General features: G+C 32.9%; 1 protein-coding gene across 1 annotated transcript in view; it reads left to right on the top strand.

The window, feature by feature from the left end:
* Nucleotides 1–15,745, top strand: part of LOC132737424 (uncharacterized) — a 55,600-nt gene that overhangs the window by 14,394 nt on the left and 25,461 nt on the right. Inside the window, exons 4-10 of the mRNA XM_060724712.1 lie at nt 468–529; nt 2,643–3,210; nt 4,075–4,329; nt 11,238–11,516; nt 12,953–13,482; nt 13,586–13,756; nt 15,427–15,543. Coding sequence (XP_060580695.1) covers nt 468–529; nt 2,643–3,210; nt 4,075–4,329; nt 11,238–11,516; nt 12,953–13,482; nt 13,586–13,756; nt 15,427–15,543 — 1,982 coding nt within the window. The remainder of the gene's footprint in view (nt 1–467; nt 530–2,642; nt 3,211–4,074; nt 4,330–11,237; nt 11,517–12,952; nt 13,483–13,585; nt 13,757–15,426; nt 15,544–15,745) is intronic.

The following is a 15,745-nucleotide window of genomic DNA, read 5'->3' as shown; positions in this document are numbered from 1 at the left end:
ATTCGCCTCCCTCATAAATTCATTTTGGAGTCAAACATTTCTCACTTAGCTTATTTTCCATAGGCTTCACCATATCTACATAACCAAACAAACTAACATTTTAAGCGTTTGTTGAAATCAAATTCTTTTTGTCTTTCGTTTTTATATTTTATGCAACGGATTTAACTGGAATATTAACAGAGGAGCGCGATTTTTGAAATAAAGTGTTAACACTGTTATGGTGAAATTTTCTGTTTAGGAATCTGAAGGTTAATTTATAAGGTAAAGTGAAAAAGCTGACTACAGAACTATGCATGTTATCCCTTATAAAATATTTAAATTAAGAACCATCTTACATTTACTTGTTTACACACATCCTCCCAATGAAAACTTTAATATAGTTTTAAAAATAAATCTCTTAAAAGTACACTGTTTTGAGTGTTGGAGACATTAATTTAGATAATAATAAAACAATCATATACTTTTAGATCAGAAACAGCATACACATACCTGCATAGAAGGGAACCAGTGTGAACCAGCAATGGAGGCGGTAATGTTGACATTTTATATTTTATCATATACACCGCGGCACATAATTGTAATAAAGCCATGATTCTTTAATAAAAACGATATATCCAAATCGGTGATTTTATCGCTTGATAACATCACTGTTTGTCATTCGGATGCGCATCATTATATCACTCGGAAGCCCTACGCCCCCGTGATATAATTCGTCGCATCCGAACTCCAAACAGTGGTGTTATTAAGCAATAAAATAACTGTTTGGGATATATTATTTCCTAAACATAGCTTTAAAGCGCACTAATGTTAGCGTTACAATATAGGAGCGTCATTGAAAAAATACTCTTATTAACAGTCAACCAATCTTATTTTATATATGTGATAAATAGGATATTATATTTGTGTAGATTCAATACTAAATTTATTGAACTCGTTGAATAAAACAGTTTTATGCTCGACAAAGGTTCGCATAATATGATTTTATTCAACTCGTTCAATAAATTCATTATTAAACCTACACTCATAGAATATCCCCTATTCATTCCATGTTTGTAAAGCATTTAGATAAATTCGTTATTTTTAAACTGTTCAAAAATTTTGCTTTTTAGCCTTTTTTAGTAAATGCTTTATTATATTTTATACTCTATTCTCTGCTAGATTTATAAAGATCTGTTTCATTGTTTATTTGGAAACGCGCTATGAGTAAATGTTATTCATCTTATTAAACTTGCATAGTTTTATGTTCGTTTATTAGTCGAAATGTGGTTGAATTGGTCTGATTTAGGAAACTGTTTTTATTGTATAGATAGATATTTATTCAGGTTAAAACACACATATACATAATACTTAAGCATTCTATATAAAACTGATGACACAATTGTAATAAAATATTTCGGAAGTTTGTCAAACATAAATATCACAGACGACTCATTAAATAATAAATATAATAACTAAAAACAAAATCTAAAACTCTTTCTTTCCTATGACTAGATATCAATTTACTAGTTTAATAAAATGTGACGACGAAAGTGGAAGCATGTATAGAGTAGTGTGTAATAACCTCGGATTGCCCATGAAAGCCCGAAGGCTTATTTCCAATGGGGTCCTTGGATATATACTTACTATAATATCCAATATAAAAAACAAAAAACATTGAAAAATACAAAACTTTGGAAACTGGAAGATGTCATTTACGTAAAATATCAAACTTTAGTATTTCCATTAACTTTGATAAAAGGAAAACAATATAAATAAGATCCATATCTATTCATACTAGTGAATTTAATTATGATTTCCTAACTGTTCTAGTAAATCGGCCTTCACTGAGCTTTTGAAATCTCCTATCTTACTAAATCTTTTTGATGCATGTAGGCAAGGAATTCCATTAATTGCTTTTTGTAAAAAAGTTACATTATCTTTCCCATAACTTCTTGGGACCCTAAAATTGTACTGATTCGCCCGAGTTGAATAAGAATGAATGTCTTTAACAGGTTTAAAATTTTCTTTCATATATGAAGGGCACTGGTTATTAGCAATTTTAAAAACATGATTAAGACGTAATTGCTTATTTCTGTTTTCTACATTTAGTAAAGACATATTAGCAAGAATAACATTATTGACACTATCTCTGGGTCCCATACCGTGTATAAATCTAACAATTTTATTTTAACAAATTAGAAGCTTATTTTTAAATCAGACTCGGGTACCATGAAGAACATGCATAATCAAGGTGACATTGTATTAATGCTGGGCATAAATATTTTCTAGTCCTAAAATCTAAAACATTTGCTTGCCTATACAAAAACTTAAGACATGAATTCACCTTTGTAAGAATACTATTAACAATAGATTCACCTGACAAAGAATCATCAATATTTAAACCTAGATATTTGTCAGATTTTGTGGATTCAATAGTATGTCTATTACAAACAATTTTAAACTCTTAAACTTGTTTTAGTTTACGTTTGGAACCAAAAATAAGACATTCAGTTTTTCCTAGATGAAGTGACAGCATCTATTTATATATATTATATAGATAGATGATTGTCGCTGGTGTAATGTTTTTCTTTTCTTGTGCCAGTTTTACTATGAATATAATTATAATGTTAAGTTTAACATTTTTAATGTGTATTATTATTTAGAGTAAGGACGAAATTCCAAGAGGGCAGCAGTTGTATTTAAAGTACAATTCATTATTTGATAAAGCTGTGCCGTTGACAATCAAAGCCTATATACGACATATTGTACAAAAAAGAGAACAATCTCTTAATACTATTCTTACAAACAGAAAAGAGGACATTAAAACTTTTTACAGTGATTTGTACAAGGTACTGTTTAATGATAACAATGACAATTTTGACGCGCAAATAGAGTCATGGCGATTATCAACTCTCTGTGATGTTGCTTTTGCACTAACTGACAATTCACAGTTTGATTGTATTAAATGCATCTTAGACCAAATACTCGATCTTGAAAACTATGCAGTGAAAAGTCATATGGACTATTGTATATTCGAGCATAAATGGAAAGGTTTAACGAAGTCATTACTCACACTTTGCACAGATACAGACGCCAACCTTAAGTGCAAAACTTTGATTTATTCTTTTGACGAATCAAAGGAAATTCAGGTCAGCAAAGAACTTCAAATTGTATCTGAATATGATGTACATACAGAATGTAAATCAGAAAATTACATGCTTAGTGATGTGGGTGAGTACTTATATGTTAGATATTTTAAATATAAATGTGTCATCTTGATTAGTTAAAAACAGCTCATATGATTAATAAATTCACATGCTGCTTTGTTGATAATAAGTTATTGTAATATTCTGAATGTCAACCTATAATATAATAACTGAACGTGTTACCCAGTGGTTATCTTTACCTGTCTACGTCCAGCGGATAATATACATAACAAGTGGTAAGCCATCATCATTAGATACTTGTATTACAGTTATCATATTGTCCCTTATATTCAGGTAGTACTTGTGTAAGGAATACATAAAAATGAAAAAAATATATAAAAAACGAAATTTGATGATAAGAATATTCAGAAAACAGTGTTTTTGAAGAAGCGCAGAAAAATGCGTTCGTAAATAAGATGACGTCAGACGTTCAACGGCTACACTCACGCTGCCCAATAATTATAAATCAAGAATATAGTCATCATAGCAGTGTTACGTTAAAGTATTTGTTAACTAATGCATGTTTAGTTGAGAATAATACCATAAAGAACAAAACGCAATAAACAATAATATGCACATTGGTAGTTAAAACTTTTCTTGATGAAGTCATACATTTTTATTTGTGCGTGTTTCAGTTGTTCACAATAAATACGGCATAGCATACAATGTGCTTAAACCAATTAGATTTCGAGAAATATATTTCATTATTACATGTATAAGTTATATAAAAATCACTGTTAAGTTCGCTTCCTAGATATAAGCAGTATTGATATCATATGACGAACACAGTAGGGCTGTTTAAGCCACGATTTCAGGCTTGACAGGTGGACGTCATAACCATTTTGTACACATTCCTTTTATTGCTTGATATTCTTAAATTATTTTGCAGAATTTAAATTACAACTCGCAGACATAGTAGTAAACGTTGGCGAATCAGTTATCCTTTTTTGTGAGCTTAACAAAGACGAATTGCAAGTTATTTGGGCAAAAGATGGTGACATTCTCACAAACACGAAAAGCGTCCATATTTTAGCGAACAAAGGCACACATGTTCTACTAATTCCAAAAGCAACGACTGAACACAGTGGCAAATATACCTGTGGATATTTAGATCTGTCCACATCAGCTTCCGTTATAGTTTCAAGTATGTCAGTTAAATTGCCTTATCCTTAACAGCGCAACATGATCTTTTGTATGTGATCAACAAAAATCAGTTACCACACAAATTCTTGTTATTATGTTAGACTTGCAGTGAATGAAACTTTTAAACGCCCGAAATATTCGGCATATATCCTTATGTCGTCCGTCCTTAAATACTAGAGTCCGTTATGGGATAACAATCCGTGTTCTTTTCATACAGACTTGTACTTGTGGGTGGTCAAGGTCCCAATCAGTAATCATAATGCATTGTTCTATTAATTTAAACAGTTCGTGTCCAATCTCTTGAAGCGATAGAAAGACGACGTTGTGCAGAATGCTGAATTTGCCTTTAGTAAAGACATTATTTGCATGCAACTACTAGACCTATGGCTTAGATATATACAACTGCGTTGTTCACCAGTGCAAAATAAGTAGTAATCATGCCCCTTGGGTCAATATTGGCCCCATTCCGGTGTCATTTTTTTATATATAAACTGATATCGGAAAAATATATGTCTCCTTGTGTAACACTACAATGCCAAGAGTTTAGATATTCGCGTGTAACATTATCACTGTTGTACAGCGTCCACCGGATATAGCCCATAAAAACACCGTAAACGAAAGTAGAAAGCTTCACACCGAGTATACCCAAGGTAATGTTTTAACTTATTTCTTCATCATAACTTCATCGTTTTTTCCAACTTAAACAATATTGTGAAGCTAAATATGTCTAGTTTTAGAGCAGTGTTTGCTTTTGTCTGCAAATTTAATACTTTTGTTAAATTGGTGATAAATTGTAGCGAATTTGTTGACATTTGCGAACGATGTTGATATTTACCACTAAATCCAGCCCAAAACTAATTTGCTGTATCGAATTCCGCCGTTAATACAGACTATAGTCTTACCTCTACTTATATTTGAGTTATAACCCTTTAACTCGAGCTGCTTTTAACAACATTTGCGAAAAACGGCCTTGCCTTGTGTACAGAGTCTAGCACGGATGTGTACGGGGTGTAGATGGAAAACTGTTGGCGATTGTACGGGGTGTAGTAGGTTAATAAATGTCATTTTCTGCAGAATAAACTCAGTACCAGAGCATATACACGTACGCTGATAAAGAAAACGATTAATGTCGGGAGCAGGGATGGTGAAGTGAATGATTTTAATTTTATAAAAGATAAAAATGTTTCACTAAATTGTAAACATGTTACGCAACATGTATATTGATTGCAGTAATTTAAACAGTTTCCGTCCTTCTATACAACTTTTTATTCGTGAATATAAGTTAATAGGAAAATCGTAAAACTCAAAAGACCACAATTTCATTCCATATTGAACATTATATACACCAAATTTAAACAATTCCAAACCATGTTCGTGTTATGCATTGTGAACTAAACTTGATATTGGGTTATTATTTCACTGGTCTTAAGATTTCATTGAAAAACAAACATATGTTAATGAACTTTGGTAAAATATCCGCCTTGATTAGTGAGTGACCTCACTTGTGATTTCGATATTGTTTAATCAATACAATACTGCCGCTTATGTTGCTGCTTTTTCTGAAAATTATAATGATAATGATGACTTATCAATGATGATGACGATGATGATACTGATGGTATTTTATGCCATTCCAATGTACAGAGTGTGTAGAGAGATATGAAACATTTAAAGAATCTATTCGGCATATTATTATCGGTATCTTTTAAGTCGACTCATAGCTTAAACATAGAAGCTTATATAAGCGGCTAAAACTGTTTTATAGAAGACAGTGCTAATGCCGTTTTGTAGAAAATTACACTCGTGCATAATCGTTTAAGAGTCTGATCAATTATCGACCTCCTTTCTTATGTGTAGGTTAGTTATACATGTATATATATATATATCCCCATTCGGACCATTTCCATTCAGCGAGTTGGTCAGAAGACTCCTCAACATGTCTGAATACCGACAGACACTATTCAGCTGATAGTTGTGATGGTATGACAATAAAAATTAAACGCAGCTATACTGTTAGGCTCAAAAACACTAATAAGTTAAATTATTTACCAAATACCTCTGTATAGTCCTCTAATCTATCCATTTTTAGTCTCAAATGAGATTATTTCCAATGAAAAATAATATAAAAGACTACACTTTAAAAAATATGTGACCGCTAGACACCGTACACATCTACTAAACCCTGTACATTAAACTACTACACCCCGTTCACTTAATTTTGTTTTCTTTGCTAGACTCTGTACACAAGGCAATGCCTTTTTTGCAAATTTTGTTAAAAGCAGCTTTAGTTGAAGGGTGTAAACTCAAACTTAAGTAGAGGGAAGACTATAGTTTGTGTTAAACGGCGAATTTTGATACAGCAAATGCGTTTTGGGCTTGATTTAGTGGTAAATATCAACATCGTTCGCATATGTCAACAAATACGCTACATTTTATCGCCAAGTTAACACAAACTATTCAATTTGCAGAAAAAAGCAAATATTGCTCTAAAACCAGAAATATTTAGCTTCACAAAATTGTTTAGTTTGGAAAGATCGATTAAGTAATGATGAAGAAATAAGTTAAAACATTACCTTGGGTATACTCGGTGTGAAGCTTTCTACTTTCGTTTTCGGTGTTTTTATGGGCTATATCCGGTGGACGCTGTACAACAGTGATTATCTTGTGGACTTCTACAAACCTTATATAAATCATGCACGTTGGGTTAATACTGGACCTGTTCATCACTTAAAACAATTTTCCACCATTGGGTTCATATAGACTTACAAGAATGATAAAGCTGAAACATTCTTTTGGTTAAGTTTATTCACCCTGGATGAACAAGTTTTGTCACGTGACCACAAATGCAAACGCCGATTTTACATTTCAACAATTACGGACCCGATTTCAGGTAATTATTTGAAGATATCTTTTTTTCTACTGCATCCACAAAATTATGACATAGACCTTAGGACCCGGCGTTAATTGAGCTTTTATTTTATGTATGTAGTAATTGCGAGGCTTCTGTGATTTTTTAGAACACTTCGACACAAATTTTCTTTTTGGTAGGCAAACGCCGATAGGGTTTACCTTTTCTAATCTTTTTTGTTCACTGGAAACCTATGTCGAGGGAAAATAATAGAAGATAAATGTTTTTACAAGTAATTTTAGTACCTAACTTATTCATAATTTCATTAGCAAGGTTATATTCGAGATAAACCCATGTTTTCTACTTGTTGTCGATTTTGCAAACGTCGTTTGATTATGTAAAATGGGCAAAAGTCGGTTGGTCATTTGAAAAATATGCAAGCGCCCGTTGATGTCTTTTTGAACGCTGAACTATATTTGTCTCATTTCCAGAGTTCTTCATCGTATTAAACAATTTCATTGCAAACTGTTTCTAATAACATTCTGGCCACCACGCCCATGGTTTCCAGATTTATTGAATCTGTCGGAAGCTCAACCGTTATGTCTTCTATTGGTTTACAAACGTGTTACAACAACCAAAATCTCAGATATGTCATCCAAATCCAGGTGTTCTGAAATTGACTGCATGGTTGCTATCGACAGACAGTTTAGAGAAAAAGGTTTTTTTTCAAAACTTCTTACAACCAGCTGGAGAACTGGTACTCAGAAAGATTACTCCAGTAAATTAAAACAATTTATGATATGGTGTCGTCAAAAGAATATTGATTCCTTCACAGCATCCTTAAATACTTGTGCTGAGTTTTTATCATATTTGTATAATTAAGGTTTACAGTAGGTTACCGCTCTATTTTATCTGCAGTTTTACCTCCAGTAGATAGCACACCTATTGGTCAATATCTGTCTGTTATCAGATAATTAAAAGTATTCAATTTAAGAACTCCTGTAACAAAGTTGTTGCCTGAATGGGATTTGCCTAAAGTTCTTAGTTCACTACAAACATTTCCTTTTGAACCTTTGAGAGAAACATCAATTGAATTTTTAAACATATGAAAGTTGTTTTTTCTTACAGCTATCCACGACATTCAGGGGAGCTAGCCACCTTCAAGCGTTAACATTAGGAGGAGCTATTTCTGTGAAGGCAGATGGGGAAACTTTTAGCAGACAAGATTTGCTAAACAGGATAGACCTGGTCATTCATCAGCAAAAATTTTTGTCCAGCTTTTAAGACCATCCAAGAAGAGCATTTGCTATCTATCTTAAAAGAACTAAATCCTTCAGACGTAAAGATTAAACAAGTATTTTTTCTGACAATTAATGTACCTCCCCTTCTAAAGCTTTCTTCACAAACTTTGGCTTCATATATTCTTAAAATTATTCAAGAGGCTTATGAAGATAAACATAAAAACGAAACAGCACATTCTACAAGAGCTTTAGGTCCAAATTCTCAACGCTGCAGATTGGTCAAAAGAAAACACCTTCGTTAAATTTTTTTTGAAACAAGTAACTCCAAGTGATCTCACTGTGTAGTTCAACGTCGCTGTATAGTTCAACCTAAGAAGATGGAATTTTTTTTCTAACATTTTTAAATCAAAGTTTATTCCCGACGGATTTTGTGTGGAATTGATTTTTTGAGCAGATGATATGGTTTTATGTATACATGTATATATGGGATATACAGAAGTTTTTATAAAAGTTTGTTATTCAAGAAGAAGAAATGTTTTAAAATAAAAAAAGGAGAAAAGAGAGAAGCCTTTTGTTTCAGGGGAATTGTAATATTTGCAACTTGACTTAAATAACCACCGGTTTATAAGAATCTTACACCGGCTGCCGGTACAGACCGGAATATCTGTCGATAGTTTTCCGCTTAATAGTTTACCTGAGAGCTAGATATTCGTCTGTACCAACAATTCGGTGTTTGATTCTTTTTCTTGCATATTACATGTCAAATATTTTCGGAACAGAAATTATGAAAACTGATTTATATATATCGCACTTTTTTCTTATAGTAGCGTATGAACATACAACTTCATTCATAAAGGAAAAATGACGTCATCCTAAGAACGCGATTCATTCATGATTAAAGGCGCATGTCAATGACGTCATTTAAAGCACGCGACTTGTCTTACATGGGGGTGTAAGACAGAGATTTCCAGCACCGGCTGCCGGTACAGACTGGAATATCTAGCTCGAGAGTAACTGTTTACAGCGGTAACGAGGCTCTGTCGAGTTTCTGCTAAACAGTTGCCAGAGAGCTAGATATTCCCGTCTGTACTGACAGCCGGAGTTTGATTCTTTTTCTTGCATGTTACAAGTCAATTATTTTCGAAACAGAAATTATGAAAACTGATATTCTCATTACGCACTTTTTTCTTATAGTAGCGTATGAACATACAACTTCATTCATAAAGGAAAAATGACGTCATCCTAAGAACGCGATTCATTCATGATTAAAGGGGCATGTCAATGACGTCATTTAAAGCACGCGACTTGTCTTACATGGGGGTGTAAGACAGAGATTTCCAGCACCGGCTGCCGGTACAGACTGGAACATCTAGCTCGAGAGTAACTGTTTACAGCGGTAACGAGGCTCTGTCGAGTTTCTGCTAAACAGTTGCCAGAGAGCTAGATATTCCCGTCTGTACTGACAGCCGGTGTTTGATTCTTTTTCTTGCATGTTACAAGTCAATTATTTTCGAAACAGAAATTATGAAAACTGATATTCTCATTACGCACTTTTTTCTTATAGTAGCGTATGAACATACAACTTCGTTCATATCGGAAAAATGACGTCATTTTAAGAACGCGATTCATTCATAAAACATTCATGGGGATGTAAGACAGAGTTTTCCAGCACAGGTGTAAATAATCCTGTCTGAGATGCAAGAAAATCCTGTCTGAGATGCAAGAAATATTATATATCTAATATATTCAACCGGCGTTTGCATATTTTACATGTTCAAACGACGTTTGCAAATTAGACAATACGGGGAATGACATGGGATTACGTCAAATATAACTTTGCTAATGGAATTATAAATGAGTTAGGGGCGGGAATGGCATGTAAAAAGACATATCCTCTATTATTTTACCTCAACATGTATTTCCAGTGAAAAAAAAATGATAGGAAAAAGTAAAACCTATCGGCGTTTGCTTTGCGAAAAAAACATTTGTGTCGAAGTGTTCTAAAAAACTACTTAAGTCTAGTAATGACTACTCACATAATATAAAAGCTTAATTTACGCCGGGTCCTAAGGTGTATGTCTTATTTTTGTGCTCGCAGTGGAAAAAAAGATATCTGCAAATATTTGCTGAAATGTTAAATTGGCGTTTGCATTTGTGGTCACGTGACAAAACTTGTTCATCCAGGGTGTTATTGCTTGGGTCTCTTTACTTATGAAAGATCGTTTTTTCTATTTCTGGGACATATTTCCATCTGAACGTATTTTGCCCTGCTTAAGCGATATTCTTGTTGAAGATTGGCTTGAAACAATATATTATCAGTGTAAAGATATCGCAGCTTCAATTGTTATTTGAAATGCATAGCGAGCGATACTTTCCAAATACCAAGTACTTATTGAACTAACAAAAGTTATTCTTTCCTATATTAGAATACCTTGTTTGTCCTGTCTTTGAATAAAAAAGGTAATAAAAGGCATTTTGTAAACCATCGTCCAAGAAGAAATTTTGACATGAATGGGCCTCTGTAAATATAAGGGCACTGTAAACATGTAAAAACCAAGAGCATCAATGACAAAACAAGGACAAGCAAGATACGCTTAAATGAGGAATGCAATTCTAAATATAGTTCATGTATCCATATAACTAGGTACATGTAATTTGCAAGATAAGATTGTACGAAAACAAATCGAGAATGAGAACAAAAACAGAACTCCAGAAAATGAGTATATTAAAAATGTTCTGATTAAAAAATATCTCTTTTGACACCACTTATGATTAGCATTTTTGTATTGACAATAAAAAGAATAATTTCTAATTCAACAGAGCAGGAACTGCATTTTGGCAAATCCTTACACATTAATGGTGACGTGGATATCAGAGAAGATATGAAAGTTTCTCTTAGTTGTACTATAAACATACCAGGCAAGATACCGCAATGGTTCCACAACGACCAAGAAATTGACGTAGAAAATGAAAACGTAACTATCATGTCGACGAAATGTGAACATACGCTTATCATACAGAATTTTGAGCTTGCTGACGAAGGAGAATATATGGTTGCGTTTGACAGATTGACATCAAAAATATCAGTCAAAATTAAAGGTATCAAATTTAAACAGTTCATAGCCATCCGTTTTATGCATGTATACAGAACTGTCATAGCAAAAGGAATTGACACATCAGATTTGTACAAATAAGTTCGAAAATTTGAAAATGATATATTTTGGGAAAAAATATATATATTGAGTGCATTGTTATTGAAATTGTGCTGGAATTTAATCTCGAAGCAATAGGCTGGAGTTATTGATTAAATACAAAGCATCGTGCAATTTTATACTATAATGCAAGGAAAATTAAATATAAAATTGATAAAAATATGTTGAACTACCTTTAGTATAGTAGTAATTTCCCTAACGTCACATGACTTGTAAGCATTATTTTGTTTTGCTATATACATCAAGTTGTCAAACCAAATAATGTGTTCCGCTCCGAACATAATAGTTTATGACTGAGCATGTTAATCGCTGATATAATTCATGTCATGCATACGATCCAATGTAATAATGATAAGTCAAGATATATCTATATGGCATCGTAGTTTGAAAAATCCAAAGAAAAAGAACAAGTTCAAAATAAAAAAAAAGTTAATATGGATTGCTTACGGCCTTGATGCTTGGTCCCATTTGGCTACTAGTCCAAATCAGATACAACAGACTGTTCTTTGTCATGTGCTGAGTTTACGTAACTTCTAGTCCCCTTTTAAAAGTCCATTCATTTACGTTTTTTTCCATTATTTTTGCGTAAAGAGCAAACACATGTTTGTTGTAAATGTCTATGAATGCTTAACAAGTTTTAACAACAATGCTGATAAAGATATTTAATGTCCGCAAGTAGTTGTACAGTATCCATATTTCTAAATGTTTATAATTTTGAACTATAATGTGTAATTGATGAATACGTATTTAAATCCAGAATCCCATTATTAGTTATTGTTTTTTGTGCCCCCACTATATGGGAGCATTTAGATTAACCCTTTCCGTCCCGTCCATCCGTCCGTCCTTCCTTCAGTTCTATTTTAGTGTCGCACGTAAGGATTGTTGCTCAACATCTGTAGCTATGCACCTGGGTATTTTCGTGTGGACATTTTTAGTATTTTTAGATTTATTGCCCTTGCTTAGTAAAAATTTAGAATATTCAACTTGTGTTGCACGTAACTCAAAAAGTATTTGACCTGTAGGCCCCAAAGGTTTTCAAGAATGTTGGTCAACATGTGTACTTATGCACCCTGGGGTTTTCTTGTGGATTTATTCAGTATTTGTAGTATATGCCCTTTACTTAATGAACAATTTTTCGTTTTAACTTGGGCACATGTAGTCAAAAAAAATTGACCTTAGAGACATTAGATTTACCAATCGGTGGAGTGTAGGAGCACCTGTGTCCTATGGACACATTTCTAGTTATTCCCTCAAATTGTAGATAAAAAGTAACGTTTTATTATCAAATATAGCAGAAACAATACAGAATTCATCATTTTTCAGACACATCAGGTCCTAAAGCTCTTATCATACAGAAACAAATAAAGGAAGAATTGTTTAAATACTGGATGCGAGGAGTGCTTGGCCTCAAATATCTTAAAGTTGGACTGGAGTCACAAGCCGAAAAAGCTGTCACTTCCCATCATGTTCAGATTGTAAAGGATTTTCCATCATCGATGAAAAAATGTACAGAATGTAATTGCGAAAATCTCCTACCATTGCACTCAAAAAGACAATGTCCAACAAAGCAGAGGAATAGACGAAAATGTCCAAATAATGATCAATGTAGCAAAATTTATGACTTGATAGTCCAGGACCACCGCTTCAAGGACCCGGCCTTGAAAAACAGCAGTATGGATAAATGGAGAACTGATGCATGGAGTATCGCAGCTTGTTACATAAGTCATGAAGTCCATACATTAGAATATAGACGTAAAGAATCAGCAAAAGAATTGGATTGTGCACAGCTGCTCACTTTGTTTGTCAACAACAAAGCATACCTTCCAGGCACAAATTATGGCTTGTTTCAAATGGTAAGAACTTAACTTAGTCGTTATTCATTTACTTCTTTTAAAAGTGTTTGGAGAATAGTCATATTTTGTTTATGTTTTCTAACAATTCTTTTGACATTTTAAGGCAAGAAGGCATAGAAACGAATTGCTGCATAATGCGAGCTACGAGATTACCGAAGCCAAGCTGAGTGAATACTTAACGGATTTTCAAGCTGTTTTGAAGATCACAGATAATTCAAATCAAAGGGTTTTTAAACAAGATGAAGTCGAACAATCATTAGAAGCCCTTATTGAAGTAAGTGTTCATTGTAGTATTTGAGCTACATTGTTCAAGTCACTATTGTCTACTTAATAAACATTTCATTTAAATCGCTGTAGAAAACGTACATCAAATAGTTATCTTTGGTAAACATTGCGCTTTTTATCCTTCAGTTAAAAATATTTAGTAATAATTTCTTAATAAGCAAAGAAAAAAAGTTTTAAAGAATATTTTTTTGTCAATCTACAAAATACGTCTAAGTTACATATTCTCTGATTAAGTGATAATAGTGAAATATTGTATGTTTGATTCACGGTTTATACTGCGTCTTCGTTACTGATTTTTTATTCTTTTTTTCCTTAATGTTGGTTTCCCTACGGAAAAAACAATAATCAATCGATCGTCATTTGTAGGTGATTAGTACGAATGTGTTTTGAAAAAGATAATGGTTTTATTGGAACTCTGAATACACTGTACACTAAGGTTATATTTGTCTACATAAAACGGTGAATTTAAAGTTTTATAACTTACATTATGATCAACAAATTATTAAAATCGTCAGAAGCAACAACATCATCAACATCCCTCTCATCATCGTCACCACCACCGCTATCTCTAAGTCATCGTAACCTGCATATGACCACCACAGCAACATTTTTATCATCATTACGATAAGCATCACAATCAAAAAGACATTGAAATCATGTACTGCTAAACATTGGTGTTATTGAAGTGGCACCAACGGCTATAATAACCCAACAACTGTGATCATTATGTTACATAACTGGCAATTAAATTCGGGTAACAACTTATCACTTCCAAGTTCTGCAACGGCCTGTAAGTACTGAAATGTTTTGTAGCGTTTACCCTGTTTCATTACGGCTAATCACGTTATTCATCCAAATTGAAGCTGCCATGACAAATACACAGCAAGAACGGTAGGTAAGACGGTAACGTTTTCAATCCCGCCCCTCCCCGTAATCTTCTAATCATTCCGGTGTTTTGCATGACAGCATTAAGCGTGATTAGCGAACGAGGTGGAATCATATCATTAATCATTTGCTGGAACATTTTTTTATAGTAAAAGCATGCTTAAACTTATTATGTGAGATGTACAAGTACATAATAACGTATTATAATTATAACAATAAAGCTTTGCTCTTATTATTTATAATAATATTTTCTATGGTTTTAAGTGTGACTTGAGATTTTAGTTTTATTGTGTGTACTATCAAACTAGCTGCAAACTGTAAAAATTGAAAAATAATTTATTGGCCAGCTGATATATAAATATTTTAAAGAATCAATAACTTGAATAAATGTGTTGTACAATAGCATTTAAACCAATTGTATGGAAACCAACTGTATCATCTTCCAGATATGGTGACAAGATTTTGTATACTTGTTGTTAATAGGGGAGATAATATTTACTTGTCAACAACTCCGCTGGTATTATTACCTGCCAGAAACGTTAATTATTTGTAAAAAAATGTTAACTGTATCAAAATAACGACATCACTTCAACATATCCGAAGGATTATACAGTTGGTTTCCATACACTTATTCCGATGAAGCATTTTTATATGAGATTTATTCATCTTCATTCATCGCATTCTTGTTATTGTTAAAATCAAACAATGCTGGGTTATATTTTGGTAGCACCTAACAATAGACGTTCGTTAATACAATTTTTTATATTTTTACAGTTACAAAACAATGAAATTGATATTAACACAAAGGAAGAAATCGCAAAAATGAAGAAAGATATTCGAGATGCGGCCATGAATGAAGCTGCAACACAACTTGAATCTGCCTTGCGTCAGGTAAATAAGGGCCACTGATAGAATAATATTTTTAATGAATATGCATTATATTGTTAGATGACTATTTTGATTACAAGAAAAAAATCAAAAGAGAAAAAGAGAAAGAAGCATAACCGATGCAAATTATAAGTACATATATATAATATGACATTACGCTGAAAATCATGCATTGGATCATTTATTTGATGAGATAAAGTTTCTG

This window comes from Ruditapes philippinarum, unplaced genomic scaffold (assembly GCF_026571515.1).
Source record: "Ruditapes philippinarum isolate M1 unplaced genomic scaffold, ASM2657151v2 ctg2402_1_1_1_1, whole genome shotgun sequence".
Lineage (NCBI taxonomy): Eukaryota > Metazoa > Mollusca > Bivalvia > Venerida > Veneridae > Ruditapes > Ruditapes philippinarum.
Note: the sequence above shows the minus strand (reverse complement) of the source record. Positions and strands in the feature narration are given on the sequence as shown.